An 18,787-nucleotide genomic window follows, 5' to 3' on the forward strand; every position below is an offset into this window, starting at 1 on the left:
TTTCTGCTTGTGTCTTGGCTTGCTGACCCTGCTTGCTCTGTGCTGGCTCACAGTCCCAGCCATGTATCCTGTATTACTTCTAGTATTGGAATCAGCATGTGTAGAGCCTAATTCGTTTTTTATAAACCTAAGGCACAGTTAATCTGCTCATTTTATTGATTGTATGTGGTTTCTTTTGATTCCATTAAATGATTTTGTGTTTGTTCCAGTACAACAAATAGAAAGATGTGGGGAGAACAGCTTCAAAAGGCTATTTCCAGGACTCATCGCTACATCCAGCTGACATCAGCACAACTTGTTGGTGTCTGTCTCTTCATCTTTGTTCGACCCTATCATGTCCCCTTCATCAGGTAAAAATAAAACAAAACCCAAGTCATTATAGTCTACATTTTCAGTGGTGGCTGCGGTTGGAGTTTGGCCAGAGAGAGTGGGAATGATTTTAAATTTGGGTGAAATTGTGCAAACCTGAATTTCTATGTAGGAGAGGCATGTCTCCAGGTAGCAGAAGTTTGGACCCTCTCCCCTGGAGCAGCCCAAGGACCAGCCCAATACATCTTCTTCCAATTCAGCAAGGAATCCAGGCATGCTCTAGTTGTAGAGCCTTGTTTGGGAAATGAATGACCTGACTCAGAATGCCCAAAAGCATTCTGAGCATCAAGTGAAGAAAAGTGCCTGCCTCTGCCTGAAGGACAGGTTTTACTTTCTAGCCCTATCCTTATTAGTTCTGCACAGAACACAGTTCCAGGCTTGAAATGAATTGTGGAAAAGTTGGAAAGAAGTATTAGAGGGAGAGAGATAATTTTTCTCATTGATATTTGAGTGCTTGTTAAGTATTTTCTCTATGAGATGTCACAAAAAAGAGAAATATGTGCCTAGTTAGGAGAGCCCAGATCTGTGTGTCCTTAGCTTACTAGCACAGATGTCCTTGGTGCCCAACCAAACTCTTCTTGCCCCTGGAAAATTCTCATTTTTATTAAAAAAAGGGAAGAGTATCAAGCTGCAGGGTTTAGTGCATTAAATTGCTTTTGCCCTGGGCAAGAATTGTACAGGCGAAGTGTGAATTGGTAGGAAATGAGTAGTTAGCTGAATCTATCCTTGGGCATCTTCTTGTCCTAAAGTCTAGAGCAACTGTCAGACTGCTTGGAATTGGATATGAGCCTCTGAAACTAGGAGAAAAAGGGAAGGGTTTGATTGTAGTGACTAAGTTCATTGTTTAATGCTGATGTATTGCTGCATGGTATATGTGAGTAATCAAATCTAACCTATGAGCTTATGTAGCTTTCCCCACATCCTATAAAAGGAAAACAAAAGTTATTAGAAGTGCAAAAAAGCTTCTGTACTTACAGAGATTGAAGAGATTAAGACAGATTAAGTCAGAGAATGGAGAAATACAATGAGAGAATTGCAGAAGCTTACAGAGTACTTACAGGAATGAAGAAAATACAAGCATATACAGTGGGCTATCTCAACATAACCTTTGCCATGAATGGAAGTCAGATAAATATCAGTCAGCAATTGGATAGTCAGGAAGCAGAAAGGAGAAGTACTTACAGAGAAAAAGACTGAATGCCTACTTCTTTCTGAGCACTAGAAATCCAACTTTTCACAGAAAACAGTGATGGTCCTTTTTTTGTCTCCCTGAGGGTGTCTTTTCTGGTGGCTTTCTGCGATTAAGAGAAGAAGCCAACAAAGAAGAAAATAGATGGAGGGCAGAAAAGATGGGGAAGAAACTGAAAAAGATAGATGAAAACAAAGAGAAAAACAGGGAGAACCTGTAATGTCTTTCTTTATTAAGGTTATCAGTGCCTGGCAGGAAGCCACTATTTGGCTTAGTGTTTGACTTAGTATTTTCCCCCTGCCCCATACTTAAAGCCAGTATTATTCTTGTCTAGAGCTACCTGGCTTCTGTCTGGAAATTTTCTCAATGGGAAGGACGTACATGGTGCTGGAGTTGATTACAATGATCTCATCATTTGCTTATCTGATCAGACAGGCATGGTTTATTCTTGGAATAGACTACCAATCTGAGAGGAATTTTCCTGCAGGCAGGTGGTCTGTCTTGCCAAGCAATTCATCTTCTTGTGTGCTAATCACAACATGGAAATATTATGTAATTATACGTGTGGAGGGCCTGAGTTATTTGTCATTAAAACGTAACTTATTTTGAGAGTTTGGTCTACACAGTTGTATCCAATGATTACTGCATCCGATTTAACAGGTTATGGTTTATGGTCTGTTGCTTTTTAATTGACTGAAAAAATGTGTCACCGACTGTGAAGTTGGGTTTTTCAATGCATAGTAACACCACTTGAGTTGTTAGCTGTCTGAAAAAGCAGATACTCACGTGGTCAAAAGTATAAAAGGGGATGTAATGGTAATAATAATTATTATTTTTTTTCATGCAGGGATGTGGCAATAGACACTGTGAAGACAGGAATGGGAGGAAAGACTGGAAATAAAGGGGCAGTGAGCATCCGTTTCCAGTTTTATAGTACCAGTTTCTGCTTTATATGCAGTCACTTAACTGCTGGGCAGACTCAGGTGAAGGAAAGGAATGAAGACTATAAAGAAATCACACAGAAACTCAGCTTCCCCATGGTAAGAATAAGTGTACATGTACTGAAAATGTGGGAGGTAAAGGCTGTGTCTTTACATTGCCTCTCTTTGCGTTCTTTAGCACCCAATATAGCACTTGCTTTACAGAAGTTCTCCACTTTTCAAAAATACAGTGGTTGCAGTGCTCAGAAAGTCCTGGCCTTTGAGCAGTTTTCAAGCTGATCTTTTGGGGCAGTGCGACTTAAATGACAAATCTGATGGGAAACATCCTTGGGGATGATGTCTATGTTGCTGATATAGCGTTCAGAGAGCGTAGCCCTTGCTGGCACTAGCTAGCAGGGATTCCTCAAAGACCATGGCACATCAGTGCCTTATCTGCTTCTGCTTGGTTATGATGTATCAGTTCTTGGTGTCTGTTAACGTACATTCTGTTCCCCTCATTGTGTCCTCTTGAATGCGTCTCTGTTGAGGAACTGCTGGTTTATCTCAGAATGTGGCAAGTAGGCACTATTTATTAGTCCATATGAATAATTTTTCCCCTGAGGGGTGTAAAATCAATCACTGCAGTGTTTTATTTCACACATATCTTCTCAGGCCAACAAGTAACCCATGGGATATAGCAGTAGTGCCTTTTTGCTTCCCTTCCCTTAATGTCGGTTCCTTAAATTTCTGCAGGGTTTCCTCAGGCCACTCGGGAGAGGTCCTAAACCAGAGAGGGAGTGGACCAGTCTATGTATTCTGTTTAGTCAGCAGGCAATAGCATTTTGGTTGCAAGGCATAAAATTTTAACTCCCTGTGGTTTGCAAGGTTTTAGAGGCTTGGCACATACGGCATATTAATTAGCTGTGGTTTATGTATGAAATAATACTGACAGTTCAGAAATCCTGCATAGAGATTCTGTTCTATATGGCCATAAAGTTGCGCTTGTGGTAGTTTTCCTTTGTAATATCTCATTAGCTATTTTATGTCCTTTACACTTGAAGTAACTGACTGTATCTTGTGTGTAAAATACATATAAAGAGTGCCCTCTAGTGCTATGACAGCTATAGCTGTTTTAGAGGCGTTTAGAGGGTTTTTGTGGCTTATAGCCCAACTTAAAAGAAAGTGACTAGATAGAATAATAGGATATTAAACATAGGTCTGGAGTGAATTTCTAGTGATGTTTTATTTCAATACATTTACAAAACTATGGCACTGTGCACATAAGATCAAATTTGGAGCTCATTCTTAAGACCTTTGTTGCTGTGTCTTGGTAGTGCGGTACATCTTGTGCTTTACTTAGAATGAATAGATACACATGTGTGAAATGTGTTAGGAAAACAAACCAATTTTCTTTTATCTTCATACATTCAGCCAAATTGTGAATTTAAAGCTGGAGTTCCAGCTTAGGCATACCTTCCGAAAACAGAGAAAATCTAATGTTCTTGTTTACAGAATTCAGCTCAGTGGGACACAAAAAGGCAGTGCAGGAAGTAGTCCTTTTCAAAATGGATTTCAATGTGTAGGATATGGAAAGTATGTGATCTGGTATTTAATAATTAAGAGACTCCATTGTGTATTTCAGTGCACTTAAAAGTTCTTTTCCTAAATGTGATTTAATGCTAACTGTATTCTCCAAACTAGGGACGAAATGTATTCTCTCATGACTATGTCTTCTGGTGTGGCGATTTTAACTATCGCATTGATCTAACATACGAAGAAGTCTTTTATTTTCTCAAACGTCAAGATTGGAAAACACTTTTGGAATTTGATCAACTACAGCAGCAAAAATCCAGTGGAAAAGTAAGGCAGTGTGTCTTGTTTGTTTATGCTTTAGGGTTGTTTTCTTGAATATTGGCTTGGTCTAATTCTTTGAGAGAGGGAAACATTGCATTCTCAGACATTTATAGTACATGAATCTCTTTAAAAATCAGAATGTTGTTTATTCTTGGAAAAGTTGGTAAGAGCACAATGGCACCTACCTCATCTGTAACTGAGTCAAAGAGATGGCATTTCTTTCCATAGATTTTTAAAGACTTCCATGAAGGGACTATTAATTTTGGACCAACCTATAAATATGATGTTGGGTCAGAGGCTTACGATACAAGTGACAAGTGCAGAACCCCGGCTTGGACTGACCGAGTTCTTTGGTGGAGAAAGAAACTGCCTTTTGAAAAAACAGGTGTGTAGGCTTTTTTCTCTTTCCTTATTTGAAAATTTCACATTTCATTTTGATCCAGAACCCACATAAGGAAGAGGGAGTTTGTGAATTTCAGGCTGCAGGAGCTGGATGTGCCAATAAGGCATATTCAAATTGCAGTATCTTTGCTAAAGCAGACGTATTTCAGCTTCATTGGAATAACTCACAGAGACAGCTCTTAATTCTTAAGTGGGTGAACAAAGGCTTCATGCTACAGATTGGAAACATGCTGGGAGCTAGCTGAGGAACTGACAGCAACCCACCTGTGATAATCTAGAAGATATTCTCTTGCTTTTCAGCAGAATCATTACTCCACATAAAGTTCCCATGTTGATAAAGAATAGATTTGTTGTTTGTCTTGTCCTCAGTAGCTGTGTAAATACTTTTCTGTATCTACTTATGCCTTAGTAACTCCTAGGAAGGTTTCTACCAGTTTCTTGAGTCTGGGGAGATTTCATTAGTTAGTACTTATGAAATACTCGGAGATCAGGTGTGGCCAGTACAGCAGGTATCCATAGAGAATTTTGATTCGTTTTTCACAGAACACAGTAGCAAAATGAAAAAGTATTTCTTTGTGTTTCCTGTGACAACTTTTATAACTGTCCTCTCAGTCTGCAGGCATATCTGTGTTCAGATGTTTATAAAATCTGCACAATTTCACATTAAAAACATAATCGCTGGACAAATAATTTGGTTTGTGCCTGCAGATGTGATTTTTAACATGCCAGGGAACTTCTGCTTGGAATCCAAGTCATACCATGAGTACTTCCAAGTGTGGAAACTACAAAGCAAATCTACAGTAATCAGAGAATGTGTCAGTGTGATACAGATTTATTCACAATTACTTAGGGAAAGAAAAAGTAAAATGAAGAGCTTAAATCATTGTAATGTAATGATGTAATCTGGGAAAGGAAAACTGTAGGTTAGAACAGTGATCCCTCTTGGGCTGGCTGTTCTTCATTTCATAAGAAAGAAAATCCTTCAGTATTTTCAAAGCGTGTTCTTTATTTTGCTTAGTAAGACTAATGCCTGCAAGGACTTGAGCTGATAGGTCTTATGTTCTATGTGTTACTCCATCTAGCAGGTCTGCGAGAGCCCACGCCATGTAGGAGTCGTTAACAAATACTGTATCTTTCCATGCTCAGAAGGGCTGCAGGGAGGAAAATACTAATATGACCCTTGATCAACACAGATTGTGCAGGCGATTGATTGAGTGACATTCAGGTTGTCATTTTGCTGGTAACCACATAACACATCTCACTGCTAGGGTCTGTGAATTACATCCTAATAAACTGTCTCTTCACTGTTAGTAAAAATAGCTGTAAGTGAGTTTCAAATGATGTTTTGTGCTGCACAGCTGGAGAGATTAATCTTCTAGACAGTGATCTGAGTGCAGAAACTAAAGTCAGACACACCTGGACCCCTGGAGCCTTGATGTACTATGGGAGAGCTGAGCTACAAGCATCTGACCACAGGTAAAATCTTAAGCAAATAATCAGTAGTTCTACTAGGCTAGAATGTGTGGTTTGTTATATTTATTTTCTTTACACCTTGGAAGTGCCCTTGTACTCATAATATCTTTGTCATACCCATTTACACCCTCAGGAAGAAATACAATATTGCTCCTCACTGCAGTGCTCAGTGATCCACAGCAGCTATCTCTGTACTTCTCATGGTGCTCTCACATGTGAGGATTGTTTTGTATCCCTCTAGCAATGAGAGAACATACTTCAAGCAATCAACTTCTCCATGTCAGGTCTCTGACATTGCTGTGTTCCACAAAGCGGTGGAACTGCTGCACTCATTTTACAGGACCCTGAGGATGCAATCTGTGAAACATGGCTCTTGTACATTGGTTTTCTATTTCAGTGGACTCAACTGTAAAAAAAAATTACAGTCAGCAGCCTTGCTTTCCCAATGTTTGTGCTAGAAAAAAGGTTTGGCTGTATCATTGTGACATATGGTAATGCATAACGATTCACAGTGCTAATAGAAATAGCTAACAGTTCCTCTGCATTTTTTTTCCTCCCTTTTTCCTTTTTAGGATTTCTGGTAATGCATATTCTCTTGCAAGTAGGAAATAGTAATTCTGAAACAGTTAGAAACAGCCTTTCCAGTTACTACTCTGTGTGTATATGCGGGTGAGAATGTTGATGGCATCCTTGGAGATGAGACAAGCTTTACTCTTTCAGATATCTTTCCCAGCTGTTTTTAGATCTAACGTGCAGAGAGGTAATATGCAAGAAACTGCTGAAGAAGCAAGTTTGTAGTGTTGACTAATTGTATTGCTATGTAGCAAACATGTGTCAGTATGTCAGAATGCAAAGGATATCAAGGCCCTTGTAAGCACCCAAAGGAGGGCAACTAGGTCCTTAATTTTTTGAAAGACAGGTATCTTCATGTGGCCATGCCTAGCAGGATAGATTGCCTTGCTGTTCTGCAGGGGTTCTGGGAGACAGCCAGTTAAAAAGGAGCAAAGTATCCTGGTAATCTTGGGCTAGAGGTTTGCAAGAACTGCTGCACGCAGTTGTTACTTGAGTTTGTCTGTGCTGTGTCCTCACTGTTACACTCAGTTAATGAAGAACTGGTGAATACAATTGACAGTGTTCAAGGCATGGTTTTCCATTATAGGAGAAATGAAGCAATCCAGCAGACTCCAAATTTCCAGCACCACAGTGTTTTCTTACAGGGAGACCTTAAGTAATTTGTTCAACTTCTCTTTCTGCGTACAGCATACATAATAAGGCTGGTTTGCCTAAGAAGGAAGTGATTAACTAAAGATTTGTAATGAACTTTGACACTGTGGACTTAAAAATGGCCATAGATGTATAGAAACGTTTCTCATTTTATATGTTTCCTATTGGGTAGTGTTGATTTTAATTTTAAATAGGCATTTCTCCTTTATTTCTTGTAGGCCTGTGTTAGCTATTGTAGAAGTGGAAGTCCAGGAAGTCAATGAAGGTGCTCGTGAGAATGTTTTTCGGGAAGTGTCATCTTTCCAGGGACCACTGGATGCCACAGTGGTGGTAAATCTGCTATCACCAGCACCAGAAGAGAAAAATGATTTTCCTGAGGACCTGCGTACAGAGCTTATGCAGATGTTTGAGGATTATGGCACTGTTGTTCTGGTCAGGTAAATTTGGGATCTCAAGTGGTGTATCATCTGTTAAAAAACACAGGTTAGCAATTCCCTTTATATCCAGACAGAATTCATTTTGTATTAGAAAGCAGTACATGGAATTCCACTATGTTTAATTCTTTATTAGAAATGAAATATATATTTTGGATATCTTTTCCCTCTTGTCAGCCTGCTAAAGAAGTAATCTAGGCTTCATTTAGGTGTACTGCTTCTGCTGGCTGTTCCTCTGGACACGCTTCACTTCCTCTGAGGCGATATACTCTCTTCCAGCACTCTTTCACACTCACTAGACAGCTTGATGATGTATGAATCTCTGGGACATCATATGTCCTCTGAGGTTAAGGAGGAATATGCCAAGGAAAGCAGTACGGGTGTGTAGTTATTGGACTGGATATCCTGCCAACAGCTGCCAAGATGTTTATACTGCTTCTTCAGGGATGAGCCAGTAACAGGCATGTCACTGGGGTCACACAGAGGATGGGAGGAGCTCAGCTAGGATTCATGGATCACTTGTTTGTCCCCAGAATGTAGTTATGAGTAAAATAAAGCTGAGACCAAATAAATGGCATTACAGAATGACTATGGTTGCATTTAAGGCTTTTTGCTCACTGGTGAAGTGAAGTGCACTATTTTTTCTCCTCTGTCTTTTTTCAATAGGATCAGTGGAGGCCAAATGCTGGTAACATTTGCAGACAGCAAGTCAGCACTTCGTGTCATGAATATAGATGGTATCAAAGTAAGACCATCTCATACTTACTATAATAATCTCATACCAGATTTCTCAAAAGTGGTTGCTTAGAATGAGATACTTAATTTAGTTAGAAATTTAACTAATCCTATTTAAAGACGCTTCATGCTCACTAAGGCCTTGGCTTTTGCAGCTGCTGAACTTTTTAATGTTAGTGCAGTATTTCAGTTTCAGGAGGGCAACTTTTCTTGGAGTTCCTGAGCAGTGCTTTGAGGTACCACTGCAGACTATGTGGACTTGGCCATTGCTTTGGCACTTGAAGCTCTAGAGGCTGTGTATTTATACTGTTGCCAAAGCGTGCTCAAGATTGTTGTTTAGAGATTTTTGTTTCCTTTAAGTGTACCCTCTAAACACCTCCTAGATCAACATGATCCATTGCCCTCCATGGCAAGTGCAGCATTAGCTGTAAGTAGTTTATATTCTAGTCCCTTGTTCTTCCTTCCCACACATATACACTACAATTTATCAACCCCGTCATTTATGCTGACTGTGTGGGGCTGCAGTGTAAACTCAACACTGAAGTAGAGGATTTAACTGTTGTTGTTCTTTCATATTTGGAGTTTTATCTTTTAATTTGGTTCGCTTCATTGATCTAATCTATAGCACAGAATTGAATGCTGTTGTATGTGCACAGCATGTGAAGGGGCTAGGAACCAGAGCCAGGAAGTTTCCAAGCAAACAGTTTCCAAGCCAAAGCCACTATTTTGAATACCTGTTGCCCTAAGTGTCATGGAGTAACACATACAATCAGCTGCTGTCTTAATCTTTCTATCAACTATTAATCAGTCAGTGCATCAACTCTCATATCTGGGATTTTCTGAGCAGAGCCTCCTTACAGATGGCAGCAGGTAACAAGGTTCTGTGTGTTTTAAAGCTGCTGACTAAAAAAAGGAATCCTCCCACTCCATTATGAATATCACAGTATCATTTTGATGATAGCTGATACTTTGCAACTTTCTCAAGTAACCCCCAAAAGCAGCAGCACCTCCTAATGAGCTTTGAGGCTTATTTTCTTTCAAGAATATCATTACAGTCTGAAAAGTTGTTATGAGGGTATGAAGTGCGCTTCCTTCTCATTTATCTTCTAAGATGTTGTTATATAACTTAAAAGCAAGCAGTAACACCTTGCTTAGGCATTTTTGTTTTGTGCCTCTGCTTGGCAAAGGGGTAATAATTTTCTGTATTAGGTCAGAGGTAGAACAGTGAAGATCCGTCCCAAAACTAAGGACTGGCTGAAGGGACTTCAGGAGGAAATCACTCGGAAACGGGACAGCATTGTCCCCATGTCCCCCACTGCAAATTCCTGTCTTTTGGAAGAAAATTTTGACTTTTCAAGTTCAGACTATGACTCAGAAGGTGAGTAGCAGGTTTCTAAGCTAAGCTGCGAGAAGCTGTTTCACTGGCTTCAGTTGCACAGAGCATGGATTATGAGTGTTGTTGGTATTCTAAATTACAATGAAGCCACACCGCTTAAAAAGAGGATTGTAAATAAAACTGTGACCCAGAACTATGCCTGGGCAGAGAACTATTGCTAAGATTAGTCTATCAGTGTAATGGTAACAGCATAGGTTAGCAAATCCAATGTGTGGTACTGTTGCCTGTATAGAAACAAATTGCAGTAAACCATGGATTACAAAAGAAGCCTGGCCATTGTGTATGTTCAGTTTATTTATGCGCTTTCTCATTGAGTCTGTGTCATTTAATATTTTAATTCAGGTGATATAGTGGAGGATGAAGACGAGTATTTAGATGATGCTTTGTGTCAACACCTGGAAGCAGACACAGCAGAATATTTGCCTGATAGTTCTGGACACCTTTCATCCACAGCTCTTTCAACCAAATCTGGACAAAACCCACGGCTCTATAAAGGTAAATTATGTATGTTCCTTAAGTAAGACCTGAACACTTGTTGTTTATTCTCCTTTTGTCTGTATTTCCCTGTTCATTTATATTTTATTGTAGGCCTTCCAAAGGTGATGATTATCTTTTTGATACATGTTCATGTAGTGATTGTAACCAAGGCAACACAGCCATACAGATAATAAAGCTTAGATCTTACTTCGTTCCAGCCCAGGGCAGGGTAGTAGTGCTGAGAAACGCCAGTTTCCTTTTAGAGTCATAAATAATAAATTATTTCTTTTTATTCATTTGATATTGTACGGCACCAGGGCATAAAATACTAAATCATCCATACTTTATTTCCTTGTTAGTAAGGGCCAGGGCAACGTCAAATGCAAGGATTGCTGTTGGTTTGGTGATGAGCTCTGTACTGCGATCAGGACAGACCACAGTGGCCAAGATGAGACAGGCTGGGTCTCATTTTAAACACTTCATTGCCATCAGCAGGTGATTCAGAATCTCTTTCTGCACTCCCACAGAACAAAAATATCTTCTGACATAAAAGTGAAAACTCTAATGCCTTTAGAGGCTGAGTCAGAAGCAGGTTTCATAAAGATTAAATGAAATTCTTAAGTTTACACAGGTAGACATTCCAAACAATAGCAGTGATATTCAGCTTTCTGACCCACCTTAAGCTGAGTGCAGTGTGTAGACAGACCCAGAAACTTAGCTCTGAGCCAACAAGTAATCTGTCATTATTAAATACAGTGAAAACTAGCACGTTGTACTATGAGATGGCTTGCCCTCCAAACACCTCTGGCCTACTGTGTGATGATTCATTACACTCCAGAGAATTGCAGGCATTCTTTTCACCCGCACTAGCTCTTCTCTGCACACAAAAATATATATCAAAAAGTATGCAAGAGGCTACAGATTATAGTCTGAAGGAGTCTGAGGTGCTGTTATGATCTTGGAAAGTCAAAATATGGTGCATTCAGTCCATCTTGAAAGTCTCTGTGATTCCAGATGCCTCCCCAAACTTACAGTTCTGCCTGAGTGCCTCCTATCAAAGGTATGGTGACTGTAGAGTTGGTGCTGGATGCAGACAGAAGCACATTAGTGTGCACGAGTGTTTCAGAGGTCAGATATTCCTGAGAGCCACTGCCAAAAAACAGCAGTCTTTTAAGCAGGAGGGATAGAGTGGTAGTGGCTGATTTTTGTCTTGTGCTCAGCATTACTGATAGAATATTCAGCTGCGGCATCTGCATGGCACCTTGGGTTGTACTGATGAGACCATATCTGTTGCTTAGAGAAAATGCAGAAGGAAGGGGGGCAGGCTGGGCAGATCACAGGCTGTGTCTCTGCAGCTGCCATCTGGTGCTGAGTGGGAGCAGGAAAGTGTGAGGCAGCTCAGCATTCCCCAGAGAGTACAACTCTCTGAAGAACAGGAACTCATCTAAGAATTCCTAAAGGAGAGACTACTGCTTGTTATTTCCTGCCCCCTCCTCTCCAAACCACAGGGACAAAATTAAACCCAGTGGCTTCTGGAGCCCTAGAGGCCATTGCTGCAAGCCTGGGTAGGGGAAGGAGGTGAGAGAACTGAGGTGACGCCCCAGTGCAGCCGGCTAGGAGCTGGAAACCATCTCTACTCCTCTCCAGCAGTCAGAAAGGCTAAGATGGAGTCAAAGTGCAATAGCACAATCATTGCAGGTGCATCCAAGGGCTATCACATTGAAGCAGGTGTACCTGTAATGAAACATTGCTGGAAAGCAGAGATGTGATGAGGGAGTGATTCAGATAGAACTTTCTCTGACACAAAAACAGTTCTGAGCAAGAAAGGTTGCTTAATCTTCAGAGGGAATTGCAGCCTTCGGGAGGGAGGAGTTAGGAACTGATCATGACTCACTTTCCCATGGCTGCTGTGCCTTAGTTTGAATGATACCAGGTCACTGAAGTCTGCCTGTGAAAGGCCTTCAGTGTAACGAGGTGAGTGGTAACCCAGAAATCAGATGCAGGCAGACTGTGTGTCAGCAGGAACAGTTAACAAATGCTGGAAAGAGAAGGAGAGAGGGAAGTATTTGACAAAAGGGTGGGAAGGTGTTTCTCGAGTGGGAACAAGGAGCTATTCCAGGGGAGCAAACAGGATGAAAGAAGCCATGTGCTGTTGCTGAGTTACCTGGCTTGGGATTGCCATTTGTCGCTGCCTCTGTACAGATGGCCCAGATTTGGTGCATGCTCTCCAGCAATTGTCTGATATGAATCCTTTCTAAAAATCCTTTCTAAAATTTCCCTAGATGATGCAGATCTGGTTGATTTGAAGCAGGACCTGGAGGCAGGCAGGGAACATCACCGCCAGTCTCCAAGCCGGTCCCTGTCCGTTCCTAATAGGCCTCGGCCACTCCAGCCCCCCCAGAGGCCTCCTCCTCCTGGTGAGTTCAACTTTCTTTTACATTGTGTTGGCCCCTGCTGAACAGTTTTGCCTGCCATTTCTGGGTGATGAAGAAAGTGACATTGTTTTGAAATGTCAAGCTGCTGCTCTGTTTGCTTCCCAGCCTGCTTTAGTCTGCCTACGGCCACAGATAGCAATGGGGGAAGTCTGTTTTTAGGGTGACAGATATTCCTTAAAGAAAGGCTCTATGCCTTAGTGAGTACGGAATGGCAGTACTAACTCATCACACACATTTCAATGAGTTGACCTGCCACTTTGTCACAATAAACACCATTATTTATGCCTGCTGGCTTAGAAAGTTGCTGGGTGTTTTCTTCTAGTCTCCTTGTGTCTGACTTAACTGTAATCTTCTTTTTAAAAGCTTTGACAAAATGCTTGTTCTGTATTATTTGTCCTTTTCTACTTTACTTTGCAAGTTCACTTTTGTGTTCAGTGGAGCACAAAGGTGCTGATTACCTGAGCTCTACTCACCCAAGAGGTCATCAGTACTGCATTGCTCATGTTCTTATAGCTGCTTTTGGAAGAATGCTGGTTGCTAAATCCAGATAATCATCTGGGTCTTCTGTGTGACACAAGCTATGCACCATATTGTTTTTTGCAGCCCTCAAATCCTCTCTTTATATTTTTTCCAGTCTTAATTCAAAGGTTCTATCAGACTCCTTGCTGGAAGATGAGTTCTTCAGCATTATTCCCATTCATTTGAGTCTGCTGTACAGAAGTGACAATGCTGGCATTAGTACTTGTATGCCTGAAAGGCAGTGTTAATGCTCAGTTAACTAAATTGTTAAATGAAAGCAAGACTAACTAGGAAAATGCTTTCTGAAACAGGTCAAGATTTTGTTTGTGTTTAGGTTTTTCCATCTTAGACTTAAAGCAATAACAACTTCAGCCTGTTTATTCCCCCTACATCAAAGTGTGCTTCTCTTGGCACCCAGGCAGGACTCAAGGTCTCTGATGTCCCTCAGGAAGGTCTTACCTAATGTGCCCATCACTTGGAGGAGCAGGGACAGTAACTGTCTCTTTCATTTTTCACAAACATGTTTCAAAGAATGGAACTGAAAGAATTTCAACTAAATGCAACGAGCCATTTTTATTCCTCTTTCAGCTGGAACATCAGGCAAAAAGTCCTCTTCAGATGGTTCCCTCACTTCAGGAGGCCACTCCACCTGCTCTATCCTGGCCACGGCAAAGCTGCTACCTGGAGCTCCTCAGCAGCCGGTGAGTCCTGCCTCTCAGTGTGGCCATGTGGCATCATCCTCATCTCGCCCATCCATGCAGTCATTGAGCATCAAGTATGTAATGCTCTTGTCATACAAGGAAGGAAGTCCATTGCCTGCCTGAGCTGGAAATGCTAAGATGAGTGTGTGTAATACTAGACCATAGGACCAGCTGGACCCCAGAAAAACAGTATTAAATTGTCAAGAATGAGAGGCCAAAGAGCAAGGAGAGAGAATGGGGCACATCCAGGGCATTGTTAGTTTATTTTCTGTGGTGTTCTTTGACAAATGCAAACTTGAATTTTGAGCACCATGATAACGTGCTTTAATTCTCTTCTTACCTAGTTTTGATGGGATACCCTAGAGCCCAGCATACAGTCTTGTATATACAGAAAAGTCTTGGCTGGTGCCAGCAAGCCTGCCTCCCTATCAGAAGGGAAATCAGTACTCCCCACTCCTGTCTTACTAGATGGAAACCATAATGCATTGAACAAGGGACGGCTAAGGGACCAGCTGTAGCAGTTAGCTATCTGCCTGTCTCCTCAGCTGGTAACAAAGGTCCAATGCTTGCCAAAAGACTCCAATATTTCTGTAGAATTTATACATTTCTGACAGCCACTGGAAAATCAGAGCTTTACAGGTCTGTGAGCTTAGCCGTAAGATTACAAGAACACAAGTAAAAATGATTCTCTCAGCACTACTCATTGTTGTATTTTTTTATTGAAGCCTAAAGTTCGGACTGGAATAAGTAAACCTTACAACGTCAAGCAGATCAAAACCACCACTGCTGAGGAAGCAGAAGCAGCTATCAGATGTCTTATGGAAGCTAAAGGAGGTAAGGCCAGCTTTCTAATTCACTTTCCAAAGATCTTTAAATACAGAATTCTGCAGGTGTACTTATCCTTTTTGGTTTTGCTTTTCAGGATTACAGGAAGATGTACTGAAGCCTGCTCCAACTCAAAACCAAACAGTCACCAAACCCAAGCCTGCTCCCAGCATCACAAAGTCCCTGTCCTTTCAGGGCCCACAGACAGGACCAGCACTTGTGCCCCATCGGCCTCCACCCAAAGTTCCAACTACAAAGAAGCCAGTACACCTGCAAAGGGCCGGAGCCAAGGTGGAAAATGTAAGTTGTATCTTTACATGGTGTGAAGGATGGAAAAGAGGTGTGTGTGTTGTGGGAGTTGTTTTGACGCCCTAACATTTAAACAGTGCCTGGCTCTTAGTCAACAGGCACCAAAATGGTACTCTGTGTTGTGGTCATAAAAACGTTTGAGGCAGTCAAGAAAGGAAAGGAACCTGAGGTTTTCACTCAGCTTTTCTCTTTGTGAGCCTGTTCTTGTAGATGTAGTTACTCCTGGTTTGTCTGAGCACTGTCAAGGTATGTGGCAGTGGCTGTGAAACTGTCATGGCTCCAGTATTCTGCTTCCTCTGCTCATTGCATCAGCTTTGTTTTAAGGAGCAGACCTTGAAAAATTACTATCTGTCTCACATTGAAGCCACCCTCTACTCTGCTTTTTTGCTTCCTGTGTTTTTACTCTGTTGATTATGAAGCATCAGAACCATCTTTACACCACCCATAGCTACATTTCGGCTTGTTTGTTTGTTTTGTTTCTTTGATGTTAGTAAAATCAGGAAGAAAGACTTACAGGTACAGAATTGCACAGAAATTTCTGTATCTATTATATTCTATATTATAATATTATATTATATTCTGTATCAATATCAGTCTTTGGCTGATATTGAAAATATAGTATTAAAGAGCAAAGCCCAGCTGCTTTACTATAAGGCAGAGCAGAGGTACTCATCCTCAGGATAAAATTCTGCTTTGAATCCCAAACAGCGAAAGGCAGCTGATGTGCAGGTTTTAAGACTCATCTCTTCCTTATCACAGTGCTTCTTTTTAACCACAGCTGGGGTGTACTGCTCCATACTATGTCAGCTTCTTGCTCTGTATGCTGTTCTGTTTCCTGTTCATCCAACTTTTCTCACATTCCTGATAATGGGATTCAGTGTTTCACTTTGGATTCTGGATTCTGCTCAACAGATTAGGGTCTTAAAGATACAAACCTGTAGGTGTGAGTTCTTTGTCTGTCTGTCAGGTCTCTACACTGACACTGTCTCTACAATTTTTTTTTTACCTTAAACAGTTGAAATGCAACAATTGAAGCTCAAGACAAAAATACGTAACCTTTTAGATTTTTCCTTAGACAGAGCCTTAGCAAGCTCTGTGCTAAGTTAGGACTCTTGCAAAGGCATTCACTCCTGTCTAATGGAGTTTGGGCCATCTTAACTTATCAGAATCACATAAGAATTAAAAACAGGCAGCATCCTGTGCGCCCTTTCCTTCATCACTCAATAACCAAGGCTACTCATTTTATGTTTATCCTTTCCCCCATGCACAGGGCATTCCTACAAAGTGCTGAAAGGTGCTGCTACCTTGGCATTAATTGTATGAAAGCTCTTGGAGGAATTCCTCTATTTCAGTTTGACTCTCATGTTAGACTTCCACCTATGCATTCTTGCTTAAATAATGCTAGGCAGTAAGGAGATGCAACAAATAAATAACTCTTCAGAACTGTGTTAACTGGAGCTAAATCTTAACTAGAGAAAGAGGTGCTCAGAAAGAGAAGTATTCTTCATGCAGGGAGGAGTCAACAGGGCTGGAGGATCCTTGTCCTCAGATGGCCTGGTCCTAGTAGTTGGTGGCCCTGCATATGGTGGGGTGGTTGAAACTAGATGATCATTATGGACCTTTTCAACCCAGGCCATTCTATGATAGCAAGCTTAGACACTGATCCAAGGCATAATGCTTGAGGAAGAACCAAACAGGCATAGTTTCAAATGGTGCTGTCAAGCCTTCTCTCTGTACCACTTATTTTCTTTGGTACTGTCAGCTTTTCTCAGCAATGCCATCAGTAAAACTTGCACTAGAAGGTGACTCAGAGTTTAAAGTACCATGTTTGTTCTCAGATTTATTGTTCCTTTTTACCCCCTCAGGCCACATCTAGAGAAGAGCGATTTGACCAAGAGGCAATGCAGGACCCCTTTGGCTTGCCAGAGCCCTGTCTAGAAGATGCAGCTATTCTCAGTCCAACCAAGATTATTCCAGTCCCTAAGCCCAGAACATCGCAACCTGGGAAGCCTCAGGAGAGCAGGGGGAGCAGTGATAGGCAGCCCCCCTCCCCAAGCACAGACAAGGCCAATCCCCGGAATGCTTCCTTCATCCCAAAGGTGCCACCACGAAGAAAAAAGTCAGCTCCTGCAGCTCTGCATCTGCAAGTTCTCCAGAGCAGCGACAACCCACTTCTTAGAGAGTTAATGTTCAACTCCAACAACAACAATCCTGGCTGCCCCCAGCCTCAGGACTCTGATGTCCTTCACGTTGCCTCCATGCGCTCTGCACTCTCAGTTTCTACACTCTCTGCCAGCCAAGAAAATAACACAGTCACACAGCTGGCACCCAATACAAAATTAATTACTGTAGCAGAGGGCCAGCCTCCGCTGCTCTCGGATAGCAGCTCCCTTGCAAAGAACACTGATCTCTTGGACCTCAACACAGATTCTTCCTGCCATCTTTCCAGCCAGGCACCATCAGCAGTTTCTGCAGCACACAGTCTAGAAAACTTGAAACTCCCGAGTCACTGGGTGACATTCAGTGATGATGAAGACAATGGTGCGCTGTCAGAAGGGTTCAACAAACTGCTTGTCCTGGAACAAAACAAAAACAGCTTGGAGAATACAAATAATTTAGAATTGTAAAACTCATCCCCTTGATGTTCCTGTAGAAATAATAATAACGATGCAAAATGTTGCATGAAGGTTTTTATTTAAGGAAATACATCATCTGTCCATGCTACATTTCATTTTCATTTTGGTTCAAGACAAAGAAACTGCCCCTGGAGGGAAGTGTACAGAGTATATACAGCCTAATGTTATCCAGTTTGTTGGAGAAGTTCTTTATTCTAAGTTATTTCTTTTTATTAATCCACCTGAAGATATTTTATTTCAGTTAGAAATCATATGCAAGAACATGTATGGAAAAAAAAAGTCATTAAAAAACATTTTCATGTGAAATGTATATATTAACCTATTTCTGTCACCTAAAATAAAGTACCCTTACCTTGAATAGACTGCTATAGTTACTCTGGAACAAATATCTGCAGGAGGAACACATATCAGTGTAACTACAGCAGTAATGCTGGTATTATTCTGCCAGTAAGTTTCCACAGTGGAAACAAGGCTTTGGCATTATCTGCACGGAGATAGCTGTAGTCCTGGCAGACTATAGCGCTTTCCTTGTTAAACTCATTCCTGCATAGAAAGTAAAATACAAGGTGTGGTCTCTGAGGCTGGGAAGCAGAACACAGTAATCTGTTCAGTGTAGGTTCTTGCAAGCAAAAGGCTTTAAAAGAAGGTCAAGTTCTGCGGTTCAAAACATGATAGCCTAGCAGGGAAAGCATCACCCCAGTTACAAATGCTGAAACCCCAGGCAAGCACTCCTGTGTGTCTGCCCTGTTTCTCCCTGACATTTTCCACCAGTCTGCCAGGCTGGTGTTGCAGGTGAGTCTATATGTCACTTACCCTGGTGAGCTCATGAAGCAGTGCTCCTCACCTCAGAGCAGGCATGATCTTCTTCATGGAGCCATTGCTCATTTAT

The 18,787-nt window shown here is 41.3% G+C and overlaps 1 protein-coding gene across 4 annotated transcripts in view; it reads left to right on the forward strand.

Moving 5' to 3' along the window:
* SYNJ2 (synaptojanin 2) overlaps positions 1 to 18,256 on the forward strand; it is a 58,087-nt gene extending 39,831 nt beyond the window's left edge. For all 4 annotated transcript variants that reach the window (XM_015858301.2, XM_015858302.1, XM_015858304.1 and 1 more), the window contains 14 exons: positions 210 to 350; positions 2,406 to 2,598; positions 4,180 to 4,338; positions 4,561 to 4,717; positions 6,093 to 6,210; positions 7,650 to 7,868; positions 8,532 to 8,610; positions 9,810 to 9,978; positions 10,339 to 10,491; positions 12,756 to 12,890; positions 14,016 to 14,128; positions 14,854 to 14,962; positions 15,051 to 15,253; positions 17,128 to 18,256. In XM_015858301.2, coding sequence (XP_015713787.1) covers positions 210 to 350; positions 2,406 to 2,598; positions 4,180 to 4,338; positions 4,561 to 4,717; positions 6,093 to 6,210; positions 7,650 to 7,868; positions 8,532 to 8,610; positions 9,810 to 9,978; positions 10,339 to 10,491; positions 12,756 to 12,890; positions 14,016 to 14,128; positions 14,854 to 14,962; positions 15,051 to 15,253; positions 17,128 to 17,889 — 2,710 coding nt within the window. In that variant the 3' untranslated portion in view covers positions 17,890 to 18,256. The remainder of the gene's footprint in view (positions 1 to 209; positions 351 to 2,405; positions 2,599 to 4,179; positions 4,339 to 4,560; positions 4,718 to 6,092; positions 6,211 to 7,649; positions 7,869 to 8,531; positions 8,611 to 9,809; positions 9,979 to 10,338; positions 10,492 to 12,755; positions 12,891 to 14,015; positions 14,129 to 14,853; positions 14,963 to 15,050; positions 15,254 to 17,127) is intronic.
* The last annotated feature ends 531 nt before the right edge of the window (positions 18,257 to 18,787 follow it).

Source organism: Coturnix japonica, chromosome 3, assembly GCF_001577835.2.
Source record: "Coturnix japonica isolate 7356 chromosome 3, Coturnix japonica 2.1, whole genome shotgun sequence".
NCBI classification, from domain to species: domain Eukaryota; kingdom Metazoa; phylum Chordata; class Aves; order Galliformes; family Phasianidae; genus Coturnix; species Coturnix japonica.